We start from the raw sequence: 14109 nt of genomic DNA, 5'->3' as shown, positions 1-14109 counted from the left end.
GCCAAAGTTAGATAGATAGTAAGGGTTATTAAGACAAGTCAAGAATTTATCTGCTCTACTTTTGAAAGAGAAAAAGATCTAGCCAATGTCTGGATAGTTTGAGTACCCTATCATTATATCTTGTGTGTGTGTGTGTGTGTGTGTGTGTGTGTGTGTGTGTGTGTGTGTATGTGTGTGTAATCTGTGTCTTGGAAAGAAATATCCACATTTTTCCTTTTTACTATGGATTCTAGTATATTCCAACCACAATATCGCTGCTTTCCACCACATTTCTGCCCTGTTTTGTGAATTTCCTCTCATGAATATATTTTCTTAATACTTCATACAACTCTGCTGCCTTCTAAATAGTCCCATTTGACCTGTAATTTTGATTTTTGAACTTCTGTTACTGCTGCTTTAGAGTGCCTCAGACCCTAAATGCTGCCCACATCAGGAAATCCCAATAATCTGACATCTTAACTTGATTTATTTTCAATGTATGACTCCATCGTAGTTATTCACACTCTTCATTACATTTAGCTTTAGTCATTGAAATCATGAGGAAAGCTCTTTTTATTTCCTGTCAGACCCTTCCCAGATAGACACTTCATTTATTTATTTAACTTACTAGAATATAATTTCTATCTGAATACAGTAATTCTGGAGAACAAACGCTGAGTCACTGGAAAATAAATCTTGGAAAATTGATTAAGCTCTGAGGATTAGGATTTTGTTTTGTTTTTTCTTAAACTGCTTGAGGGTATAACCAGGAAAGGCTTGCTGTATTCATAGCTGGTGAAGGCTGGTGTTTCTTCATCTTCAGTATTCTTCAGTAATTTTAGACAGTTTTCTTTAGTGAATCAAAATTGTGGGTGTAAGATTTATAAAGGTACATGTTACATACAGATGGAAAACTACAGGTGCAAAGAAGTATAGGCAGACGTGCATTTATTGTAATAAGTGGGTTTTTGCAGTCTGTACCTTGTCCAGATCATTTTTTTCCTCCTTGCCTTCCCAAGAAGTCTTTGTTTGTTTGTTTTTTCTAGTTCTACAGCACAACTATTCCATTAAGCGCCTTAGTTGAAGGAGGGTACTGGTTTCTTTTGGTCCCCAGTTCTTGTCATTTCAGCCTATCTTTACTTTGGACTGCCTTCGTTTTTGTTTCATGTTCTATTCATCTAACATTTAGTGTCTTCTGCCTCATTCCCAAGGTTCTAGTTTCTTTTTTGTCTTTTTAACCTTTTGTTTGGGCTAGGATCTGAACGAACCTAAAAGCTTTTTCTTAGTGGTATCACTTATTAGTCTGTTGATAATCAGTTCTAGTATTGAAAGTATATCCTGATATTAGCTTAAGTATACAAAATAAATATATTTTGATATCAGATAACTGATGATGAATACCTGTTTTTACCTTTACTGGAAAGGGTTTAAGAAAACTGCTTTAAGGGATTCAGTAAAAGAGAGTAAGAGTAGGGCATCTGAGGAAATGTAGTACAATTATTTCTGCCAAGCTCTACCCATTTTAGAAAGCTCAGAGCCCCTTGAAACTGATTTCCAAGAAAACTTGGAAACTTAGTTTTGCCCATCCTTTTGTTGGAAACAACCTTTAAGGATAAAATAAACCATAGTTCTAGGCTCAGTTTTTGGCACAGAAGGATCACAGTACAGTATAGAAGATAAATTACAAAGCATTCTTTCCCAGGGATACCTCTCCACTGGACTCACTCTCTCAATATAATGTTGCAGAAATCATGACCACCTCAGGAAAAGAGAACTTCCGCCTAAAGAGTTACAAGAACAAGTCCCTGAATCCTGATGAGATGCGCCGGAGGAGGGAAGAAGAAGGACTTCAGTTACGCAAACAAAAAAGAGAAGAGCAGGTAAATATTTTATCTTTGTTAATTTGTTATAGTTTGTTAATATTCCAGGATAAATCTGAAAGAAGAAAGCAAAGTCAATTTATAGCTTTGTTCATGGCTTTAGATACTTGTTTTATGTACTTTCAAGCCAAACTATCTGTGGAGGCAATTTCCACACTGTGAGCTCCCTAAGTCATTGAATTACAGGTCCATCTGACTCCCTCCACACCCCAAAGTTTTGGCCTGTTAGAACAGTGCTTCTCAGTATTTTCTATCTTAAAACCTCTAAAAGAGTCTTTCTACTTGTTCTAAGTTTCTTTTTAGAACAGCTGATGTATACTTTTGGGTGAGAATTCTAAGGTTCTCTCTAAGAGAGAAGGTATGAAGGCTGAAGGAGACAGATTGATGCTACTTATGCCAGTGATGGGCAGACCTAGAAGGGTTCCAAGAAGGTTAGTGGTATCTGAGAAAGAGAACACTAGTCACAATTTACTTATGATTATAATGGTATAACATACTTTAAAAAATATATATTTTATTTCATTAAATATTTCCCAATTACATGTAAAACAATTTCAGCAATCGTTTTTTAAAAAATTGTGAGTTCCAAATTCTCTCCCTCCCTTCTCTGCCCCTCCCTGAGAAGGCAAGCAATTTGGTATCGATTATACATGTGAAGTCATGCAAAACATTTCCATGTTAGCATGTTACAAAAGTAAACATTTACAAAAAATAAAACAAGAAAAAGAATTTTTAAAAAGTATGCTTCAGTCTTCATTCAGAGTTCATCAGTTTTCTCCCTGGAGAGGTGGGTAGCATTTTTCATCACTGGTCCTTTGGAATTGTCTTGGATCACTGTCTTTATCAGAGTAGTGAAGTCTTTCACAGTTGGTCATCCTTACAATATTGCTGTTACTGTGTATAGTGTAACCAGCTTTTTAAAAAATCTGTGTCAACCATGCTTACTAGATTCTCTGTAAAGAAGAAATTTTTTTTCAAGTTTATGTCCATTAATTTTATGTTACAATTCCATTGTAAACAATTGCAAAGGTTGAGTACTGTATACCAGAAAAATAACTTTATGATCAAATACTTAGTTGCCCAGTTGTTTTTCCCCCATTCATTCGACTTTTTTCACAGAGATGGATAATAATAAGTATATGTGCCTATACTGCCTTTCTGGGAAGCAGAATACTTTTCTATCAGTTATGACTTGCATAAAACAATTACCTTTCTCTTCACCGGTTTTTTTTTTAGTACCACCCACATCTTCATGTAAATCACCTACAGATTACTGTACATAAATGTGACTTGATGTATACACATTCAGGCACAGAAATTTCTCAGTGCATAAATCCTTTTATAGAAGTTGATTGGAATTCAATATACCTGCTTGTTGTCATACAAATTTAGGACTGATTTCAAGTGAATGGCACATGACAACTCTAGAATGGGTTAGAATGATTTTTTTTTAAAGCAAAGCACAGCACTGGAGGGTATGGACAGGTGCAGTCAGAGATAAGAGTTTCATGTGTTTTCTGTTGCTTCCCTACTGTCCTAGTGGCAGCATGTTGGGTAGTAGCTCAGACAAGTAGTGGATATGGTTATTGTTTGAAGGCCTAGAGACACTGGGGGACTGGATTTACATGGGGTTTTCAGACAAAGGTCCTGCTATGGTGGCTGTCATGTTGCCAGTGGAATGATGGGGCCAGGCAGTGTGAACCAGCAGCAAAGGAGAGCGCATTTCTAATGCAGAAGGCCTACTTAGAACGAGGAAGGTGGAATCATAAGTTTTCCACGTCCACCAGGTTGCTAGAGAGTTTCAGCAGTCAGCTGTAACTACAACTGGGTGCAATTTGATCCTCAAGTCTCTTGAGTCAAGTGTATCAAGAGTTGTATAATGGGAGATAGTCCTAAGAAGTGGAGCCTTAGATTCCTCTGGCTACTTACTTGGTCACTGCTAGTTTCATGGAGTGCTGTTAGCTAAATGCTGTATCATTGCAGGTGCATTTTTGATGCTATAATTCCTTGGGTGTCAACATTTATTAGAATCATTGGGATATGTAATGAAATAGCATGCTTTATACTAGAAAGTTGGCTAAACAATTCTTTTTTGAATGGTTAACACCCCTGATTTGTGAGGCATGACTTGACTATTAAAACTACTAATAGCATGGTGTATTCTTCCTTATTGATGCTACAATTCTGTTTGAAATTTAGTTATTTTGTTTGTGTAATCTTAACAGACACAGCTTATTATATTATTTAGGCTACCTAATATGTCTGCAATAGAGTAGCATACTGTATTTGTTTTACAGTCTTGTAACAAAGTGGTGAGCATCGTGGCACAATACATGTTTATTTGGGGACTTATCTTAATTCCATGATCCTTCCAGTCGCTTCGTCGTCTGTCTGAAAATATCACTGTCTTCTGTCAACTCAACCATTTTTTTTGTGTGTGTTGAGAGTATTATGAGAGAGGATGTTTCAGAGTTAACAGAGATTCTTTCAGTGATCAGCCATTTAGCAAAATGACACTGAAAAGGAAGGACCCTCAGACTAAAGTAAAATTTAAGCAAATGATTCTAACTTATGCATTGTTTTGCTTATATTATCAAAGCATGCAATATTAGTAATGTTGAACATGGAATAATCACTGTCAGTGTTTTTTGCCCTGAAAGCATTGAAGATTGAACACGGTCTCTTTTTGTAAACTAACTGATGGTTATGTCAGTCTTTGAAGACAACATAACATTGTTGAAAAGTAGATAATAAACTATAATACAAAAAATATAGGCTTGTTTAATTCACAGCAATTCTGTTTTTCCTATATATCCTGCAGTGAGCAAATGTTTACAGATGCCTCTGTAGTTTCCCATTCCTATCAACTGTTTTGATCATTTCACCTTTTGACATTAGTTCCTAGTCTAGTGCTTTATGGTGGAATAGAAATGACCTTGGAGTCTAGAAAACTTTGCCAGTGAAACACTGACTATAGTGAGTTGTACTGAGCTGGAACAGTTTTGAGGACAGTCCTAGGAACAGCCTGAGTCTGCTTATTCAAGAGCCAGCTTAGCTAAATATAGAGAATCACCACTAGGTAGTGATTTATTATTTCCTGAGTTGTCCTGGCTTGGCAAAAATACAAAGTAGCCTTCAGTTCTGAGCATCTTCTTCCCCTCTGAATGGCTACAGTGAAAATGGCAGAGGATACTCTGAATCAGTTTTTAGACAGTCTGTAAATATTATTTAACTATTGGTACTCTAAATGTGAGATCCTTATGTGATCTTACATGAGGCTTCTAAGTGGTATATAATACATAGATTGCTGGATTTACAATCAGGAAGACTGAAATTCAAATCCAGCTTCAGATACTTATTAGTTTTATGACTCTGGACTAGTTACTTAACCTTTCTTAGCCACAGAATTTTCATTTGTAAAAATGGAGATATTAAATAACACCTATTTCCAGGTTATTGTGAAGATAAAGTTTATATATGTATGTATGCATGTATACATAAACACAAAATACATACACATATATAATATTTATGTAATTATTAGAAAATCTATATACAAATATATACATACGTATACTGTTGTGCTGAGGGTAGTATGAGAGAGGATGTATGTGTACATACACACATATATATAGATTTCTTTCTATCTGTCTATCTATCTGTCTGTCTATCATCTGTCTCAGGCATTATTATTTTATGACCCTGGACAAGTCACTTAAACTTTTCTCAGCACCCACTTCATAGAATCCTTGTCAAGATCAGTGAGATTTCTGTGTATGCACGTATATGTACACATTCAGATTTTATTTACATGTGAGTAATATGTAAGTACACATGAATATATTATAAAATATGCTTTTATGTATATATAAATACTATATTAGTATATAGATAAGTATATATACATTTTATTTACATATAATTTATGTATAACTATATAAATAAAATATGTATATGTACATATATACACATATAAATAAAAGTCTCATTGGATCTTCATAGTAATCCTGTGAAGGGGGTGATGAGGAAAAATCTGGGGCTGAGAAAGGTTAACTGACTTTCCCGGGGTCATAAAACTGTTAGGTATCTGAGATAGGATTTGAATTTTAGTATTCCTGACCACATACACATGCACACAGAGCTTTGAAAACCTTGAAGTGCTTTATAAGTGTTAATTATTATGTGAACAACTGGGTTCCTGGAGAAACTGAACATATCAGTATTGACATTGTTGAGAATCATAAAATTTCAGAGTTAGAAGGGACCTCAGTGGCCAACTAGTCCATTTCCTTTTTGAAGAAGAATTCCCTTTGCAGCATAGCTGACAAAGGGATTCAGCATTTGCTTTTATAGACATGGAAATTCACTACTTCCCATTTATCCATTCTCCTTTTAGATAGCTCTAATTCTTGATAGAAATGAAACCAGGAGGAACAAAGAGGTTCTGGTTGAGTGGAAGGATGCCTCATAGGCTGCCCTTGGAGATGGAAAAGGAGGAGAAGTTGTTTTTGATCAGTCAAAAAACATTAACTAAAGACATCATTTTATGGCATACTTGGTCCACTATGAAGGTAATGACAGTTTAAGCAATAAAATCTGTTGCCAAGGGTGAAGAAGTAGAAAAATTGTGAAGATCCTCTGAACTAAGTCATTATATACTTTTAATAATCAGTACCTTACTGTAAAGGTTGAAGTAGAGGAATGTGGTAAAGAATGTTTGAAAATATGGTTTATGGTTAAGAAAATAGTGGCCTCATATCTATGTATCGTGAATACTTTTTTTCCAGAGAAGAGTTCATAGGATTATTTATAGAAAGTTCTTAGAGAACATCTAGCCCAACCCGCTCGTTTCCAAATGAGGAAACTGAAGCTCTGAGAGTTTGTCACATAGCTAATACATATCAGTGTGGCATTTGAACCCAGGTCCTTTTGACTTTGAGAATCAGTGATTTGTTTCCACTGTGCCACCCTGCCTCTTGAAACATCAAAACAAAAAGACTATATGTCACTACCTTGCCCAGACTGGAGTACAGTAGCTATTCACAGTCGTAGTCCCACTGCTGATTGACCCAAGAGTATTGATCTGTTTCATTTCCTACATAGGCTAATTTATCCCTTCTTAGGCAACCTAATAGTCTACTGTTCCTAGGGCTTTACCATATTGATGCCAAACTTAGTGTTGCCATCTAATCAACATAGCTTCCTGGAGCTCAGAACCCCTCCAGCCTCCTGAGTAGTTAGGGCTGTGTTTATAATGTAAATTGGGAGGTACTATACATGTCACTCAGTCATTTGATCAGGCATTTATTAAGCACCTGCCATGTGTCAGACACTGTGATAAGCCCCAGGGATATATAGAAAGGCAGAAATACCTGCCTTCAAGGAGCTCAAATTCTAATGGGGGAGTTATACGAACAAACTATACATATACCCCACCAGTGTGGGGTGGGATTGGAGTGGGAAGGGCCTCTTGCAGAAGATGGGATTTAAGATGAATCTTGAAGGAAGCCAAAAAGCAAATATGAGGAGGGAAACATTCCAAACATAGGACACAATCACTGCCAAGGAAGGGAGATGGGACTGTTTTGTATGTGAGGAGCAGCAAGGATTGTTTTCCTGAATCATAGAGTATGCAGAGAGTAAAGTATAAGAAGACTGGAAATAAAAGAAGGGACCAGATTTGGAAGGGCTTTAAAAGTCGCACATGTTTTTATATTTGATCCTGAAGATAACAGGAAGCCCCTGAAGTTAATAAGAGAGGGGGTAACATGGGCAGAACTGTGTTTTAGAAAGATTACTTTGGCACCTGAGTGGAGGACATAGGGAGAGACTTAAGGCAGGGAGACCAACCAGAAATCTGTTGCAGGCTTGAAGTGATAAGTGCCCACATCAGGGTGGCAGTTGTGTGACTAGAGAGAAGTTCATGTATGTGAGCAGTATTATGAAGGTTGAAATGACGAGACTTGGCAACAAATTAATATGTGGAATGGGATGACACTGAAGGTGTCTGGTAAGATGGGGTGTAAGTAGGAAATTGGTACCTCTTCAATAGTAATAGGAAATTTAGAAGATGGGAAAGATGAGTTCCATTTTGAATATGTTGAGTTTGATATCTATAGGATATCCATTTTGAGATGTCTAAGAGACAACTGGTGATGCAATCCTAGAGTTCAAGAGAGAGGTTCTGTGTGTGCATATGTGTGTGTAGATTTGAGAATTAGCTACAGTGAGATGATAATGGGAGCTTATGAGATAACCAAATGAGATAGTATAGAGTGAGAAGAGAAGTGGACCAGGGACAGGGCCTTGGAGAATACCTACAGTTAATATGCGTGACCAGGATATTAAAGGAACGTTCAGCTAGGTAGGAGGGGGAAACAGGAGAAAGCAGTGTCATGAAACCCTAGAGTGAAGAAGAGTATCCAGAAGAGAGAGGGGATCAACAGTGTCTTAAGACTGCAGAGAAGTTGAGGATGAGCATTGAGGAAAAGGCCTTTAGATTTGACAATTAAAAGATCATTTGTAACTAGAAACATCAAGTTAAGTTGAATGATGGACTCAGAAGCCATACTGAAGAGAGAGAGAGAGAGAGAGAGAGAGAGAGAGAGAGAGAGAGAGAGAGACAGAGAGAGAGACAGACAGAGAGGAAAAGAAGTGGAGTCCCCAGTTGTAAGATAGCCTTCTTAAGTACTTTAGACAAGAAAAGAACAAGTGATAGAAGTAGCAGGTGTGGATGGATCAAGTGAGAGTTTTTTGAAGATGGTGCAGACAGGCATGATTGTAAGCATTAGGGAAGCAGCCAGTAAAGAAGGAGAGATTAAAGGTTAATAAGAAAGTGGGAATGATGAGGGATGGGAGGCAAACTGCTGGAGAAGATGGGATGGAATAGGATGACTTATATGTGAAGAGCAGTTTTTCTTGGCAAGGAAAAGCATCAGTCTAATGTGCTTTGCTCACCACTCAATTATTCCTGCACACTCGTTGACCAGTATTGCACTGTCTTTGAAAATGAATTGGAACGTTCTTAGGTGACATGATTGTAGAGTGCTCTTAGTGTCATCTCATGAAATCTTGTTCTAAACTTTCTTGAAGTTTTTGTTGTTGTTGTTTGCTTTTTGACTATGGGGTTAAGTGACTTGTCCTGGTCACGCAGTTAGTAAGTGTCCTGTGTTTGAGGCTGGATTTGAGCTCAGATCCTCCTGAGTCCAAGGCCAGAGCTCTACCTACTGCGCCACCTAGCTGCCTCAAAACTTTCTTCAGGTTTTAGATTATCATCATGCTGTGTTTCAGTTGAGTACATTGCCTAGCTTTCTTGGGATCACAGGATATCATCCTGCTTTAAAAAAAACTCATTAGTAAGTATAGTATATGTCATTTAGGACTAATTAGTACACATCCATTGTTTTAAAATCATTTTCTTTATACTTTTTGAAGTCATATTAGCTACCTCTTAAATTTTCTTCTTTATCTCCATCCACTGTGTTCCAACACCATTGTTAGAATTATCTTTTTCAGGAAGAACTTTTAATGTTTTATAATTAGCATTTTTTAAATGTTAAAGTTGTTTTTCTACATCCATACTTTTAGCAGTTTGAAACAGTTGGTATCTTGCCATCATAAATGAGTCACAAGACCAAATCAGTGCTTTATCATAAGCTGTGGTAATTAAATATCACAAAGGTCATGCTGCTGCTTCTCTGATACAATCAAGAAAGTGTCAGTGTTTTAAGGGGCAACCTGCTGATAAGACATTGTTACCAAGTATAAAGTCATGCTGTATATATAATGGAAGTTGTGTTTTATTTAATTTTTCACTACCCTACACAGGATAACAAGTAAGCCAAATAGTTTAAAAAAAAATAGTAGTCACCAAAAATTATCACCTTTATGATATACCACTTCATTGAAGAATTTCATCCACAAGGACAATAGCCTTTCTGCCTCACATGCAATGCCTCCTTTGTTTAGATGGTAAAATTTTAGTTTTTGAACTGCCAATTTTGGAGAGATATCTTTTGGGGCTTTTTGTTTGTTTTCTTACCTTTGTTTCCAGACATATCTGTATAGCCTACCCCCCAAATTAAAAAAGGGCAAGGAAAAAAGTGTTACATTTCTTAAAAAGAACATTAGAGAAAAACTAAAAGAGCAAAATTGAAACAACTCTGAGTTTCTACCTCTTACTCATCAGATTAGCACTCCCCCGACCAAAAAAAAAGAAAAATGACGTGTTAAAGGTGCCATAGGAAAATAGATACATTAGTCCACTGTTGATGGAGCTCTGAAATGGTATAGCCATTCTGGAAAGCAATTTGGAATTATGATTTAAAAAATTAATAAATTATGCATATTCTTTGTCCTAGACACTACTGTACCCCAAAGAGACCAACAGAAGATAAAAAAGACCTATATGTTAAAAAATATTTGTGAAAGCTCTTTTTAGAGTAGCAAAAAACTAAGAGAGTGCCCATCTATTGGGGAGTGACTGAACAAATTATGAGATATGAATATAATGGAATATTACTATGAGAAATATTTGAATGGAATATTTCAGAGAAACCTTGAGAATACTTATATGAATTGATGCAGAGTGAAGTGAGCAAAAGAAAGAGAATGTTCTGTTTATACAATTAACAACAATATAAAGAAAAATAACTTTGCAAGACTTGAGAGACCTTTTTAATGCAGTGACAAACTACAATTCCAAAGGACTAATGATGAAGCATGTTATTTACCTCTTGACAGAGAGGTGGTAGATTCAACAGATTCAGGATGAGGAATGCATTTTTGATCATTACCATTATAGGAATATATTTTATTTTAATTAAGCATATTTGTTACCAAAAAAAGTTCAGCAAAATTAACCAACATATCAACTGAGCCTGACAGTATATTTTTTCTCTTGTTTTGAAAATTTAAAAAATTTTAATTTTCAGTTCCAAATTCTCTCCTTCCCTGTACCCTCTCCCCCACTTAATGAGAAGGCAAGAAATACAGTACCCATTTTATTCATTTATATATTACACACACACACACACACACACACACACACACACACACACACACACGAAGTATACAGAATTTATTTCCACGTTAGCCATGTTGCAGGGGAAAAAAAGCAAGAAAAATAAAAGAGGAAAAAAACTGCTTCTGTCTGTACTCTATGTGTTCTTTTCCACATCCACAGTCTCCTTTTTCCATTGAAGGAGTGAAGTGCATTTTTCATCTCTTCTTTGGGGCCATGCTTGGTGTAATTACAATTAGATTTTTCAGTTCAGTTTTTATTTCATTTATTCATTCATTTATTTGCATTTACATTGTGGTCATTGTGAATGTTTTCCTGGTTCTGTTTGTTTCTTGCATCATTTCATAAGATTTCTCATGCTCCTCTGTATTTTTTATATTTGCCATTTCTTTTAGTACAGTAATAATATTCTCTTATATTCACATACCACAGTTGTTAAATCATTCCCCAGTCACTGGGCATAAACTTTTGTTTCCCAACTCTTTGCTACTATAAATTGTGATGCTTATTTTAGTGTGTATGCACAGCCTCCTCCCCTTTTGTCATTTGTCTCCTTGGAGTGTATCTTTAGCAGTAGAATCCTTAGGTCAAAAGGATATGGTCATTTTAGTAGCTTTGTAAAGCATAATCTCAAATTGCTTCCCCGAATGGTTACACTAATTCAAAGCTCCACCAAAAGTCTGTTAGAGTGCTTGTCCTTCTGTATCTCTAACATAGACTGAATATTTCCATAATTTGTAATCTTTACCTTTTGTGATTGCTCTGTCCTTTGTTTGGCTAAGAATTCACACTCCAATTCTAGCTTGTAAAAGGTACCTGATCTAATTCTCTTTTAAGTTTTTTTTTAAATCTGCTTATTACATAGCTGTTTTGAACATATATTGCTATACAGTATAAGATGTTGGTCTAAACCTAATTTCTGCCAAACTGCTTTCCATTTCCAGTTTTCTCAATGATTCATGTCAAATAAGGAGTTTCTCTGGAATGTCATTTAAAAAAAAAGCTGATCTTATTTTTAATAATTCATTTTTGCATTACTTTCATTTTCAAATATATCTCTTCCCATCCTTACTCAGCCGTTCCAAGTAACAGAAATTAAAAACTAAAGAGGAAAAAAAATAAGCAGTTTAGGAATACCAAGCAATATTTACAGTATACCCAGTATTGCATAATCATAAGTCCCCTGCCTCTGTGTTGAAGAGAATAAGGTAAATTTTCTCAGCTCTCTTCCTGGGTCAAATTTGGTCACTGTAATTAGTGTTCCTTCCTATTTCCCTTCTCTTTACCTCCCTCTATTCTTTTATTTCCTTCCTTCTTTCTGTTTTTTCTTTCTCTTTCCTTCCTTCCCTCCTTCCCCTCCTCCTCTCTTTCTTTACTTTTCTTCTTCCTTTCTATATTTACATTGTTATATTTATTGTGTATATTTTTCCCTTGTTTTCTTTCTTTCACTGTCTTTCTGTGCATCTCTGAAATCTTCAGTTTTTATAGTATAATTATTTTCCCCTTACATTCTTATGTCATAATTTGTTGAAGTATTCTCCAGGCATTGAGTGTTTACTTTGTTTCCAGTTCTTTGTTACTGTAGAAGGTGCTGTTATGGGTATTTTGGTGTGTATGAGAGCTTTCTTTCTGCCTTTAACCTGTATACCTAGCCTGTATTAGATGCTTGATAAATACTCGTTGTTTAACTTCTTTGGGGCATATGTCTGTCTTTGGGATCTTTAGGTTAAAGCATGTCAACATTTTAGATACTTTTCTCAGTAATAGAATGCTGTTCTTAAAAGACTCTTCTTTTTCAGTTGTTCAAGCGAAGAAATGTTGCTACAGCAGAAGAAGAAGCAGAAGAAGAAGTAATGTCAGATGGAGGCTTCCATGAGGCCCAAATCAATAACATGGAGATGGCATCAGTAAGTGAGATGTGAAAGGCAAACATTTTTAATTCTAAAAAAGTCATGCATGTTCACTTTCTTTTAACTTAAGGAAACTTGTTATATAAACCTAGAGTAGTATTTTGTATGTAGATTATGTATTAACATCCTCTTTTTCTTAGCTTCTCACCCTACCCCAAGGAAGCATATTCGATAGTGCCAAACTTAGAGTCTAGAAGACTCAAATTTGGAGACTCTTTGATATTTAATAGCTGTGTGACCCTGGGCAAGTCACTTAGCCTTTCTCAGTTTCAGTTTCTCATATCTAAACTGGAGATGTAAATACCTCTTACTTCAGGGTTGTTATGAAAATCAAATAACATAAGATATATAATATTAAGTGCTTTGCAAACATTTAAGCTGTATTTACCTTCCTATATATTGGTGATTGTGGAAAGAAGATCGTTAATTGTGTAGGGAATTGCAAGGAAGAATTAAAAATGATGCTGGCGTTATTACTGATTTCATTTACCCAGAAGTAATTTTAACATAAATGTGAAGCAAATTAAACAGGTGGAATTTTATACTATAATTATGTTTTTGAAATTTTATATTTATCTCATTTTAAGAAAAAAACTACACACCCAAAAAATTGACTAGTTTTCTCCAAATCAAATCATAGATTCTGATTCCTTGTGTGAATAATTGAAATATGTTCTGTGGTTAGGAAAAAAATTACTCCAAAACATACTAAAAAACATTTAAGGTAGAATAATATATCATTCAGAATTAGTAAGAATAAGTAATTCAGTAAGACTTACTGAAATTTTGAAAAAAAATTGCAATATAAAGTTTAATGTAGGTTTTAAATGTATACATTTAGAACTTGTTATGTGACCATAAAAAGATCTAGAACTTGATTATGTGGTCTATATTCTTATCCAAACTTTTCTGCATATGTAGATGAAAGATGAGGAAAAGGAAATATTTTGTGTGTAAATGTTGTATGATATATTCTTCTGGTCTTTGGTAGCTTTCTCAAGCTTTTCTTTTTGAACTAGTAATAGGAACCAGATACCTCAGAAATTCTTGTAATTTCCTGCTTGGTCTCTTCAAAGCCTGAAAGGAACTTGTGTGTCATCCTTTGTCATCAGGATAATACTAACAAAATATTGTCAGTATAGATCATTTTGAAGATTATAATGCATTATGAAAATGTGTTGAAATGAAGAAAGGATGTAATAATTATTATACTTGTAGAGTCTAGATAAAGAAGAGGTAGAAGAATAGGACTTTGTCAAGGTACTCTGATTCTAGATGATCAATCTGCATAGCTGAGATTGAACTATCCCTGCAAACT

General features: G+C 35.4%; 1 protein-coding gene across 3 annotated transcripts in view; it reads left to right on the top strand.

Annotated features, from left to right (window-relative positions):
- Positions 1-14109, top strand: part of KPNA1 (karyopherin subunit alpha 1) — an 86472-nt gene that overhangs the window by 31867 nt on the left and 40496 nt on the right. For all 3 annotated transcript variants that reach the window (XM_020985936.2, XM_020985938.2, XM_078146733.1), the window contains exons 2-3: positions 1726-1859; positions 12681-12788. In XM_020985936.2, the coding sequence (XP_020841595.1) occupies positions 1731-1859; positions 12681-12788 (237 nt within the window). In that variant the 5' untranslated portion in view covers positions 1726-1730. The remainder of the gene's footprint in view (positions 1-1725; positions 1860-12680; positions 12789-14109) is intronic.

Source organism: Phascolarctos cinereus, unplaced genomic scaffold, assembly GCF_003287225.1.
Source record: "Phascolarctos cinereus isolate Bilbo 61053 unplaced genomic scaffold, phaCin_HiC Scaffold_726;HRSCAF=1367, whole genome shotgun sequence".
In the NCBI taxonomy this organism is placed as follows: Eukaryota; Metazoa; Chordata; class Mammalia; order Diprotodontia; family Phascolarctidae; genus Phascolarctos; species Phascolarctos cinereus.
This window is presented reverse-complemented; position numbering and strand designations above follow the sequence as displayed.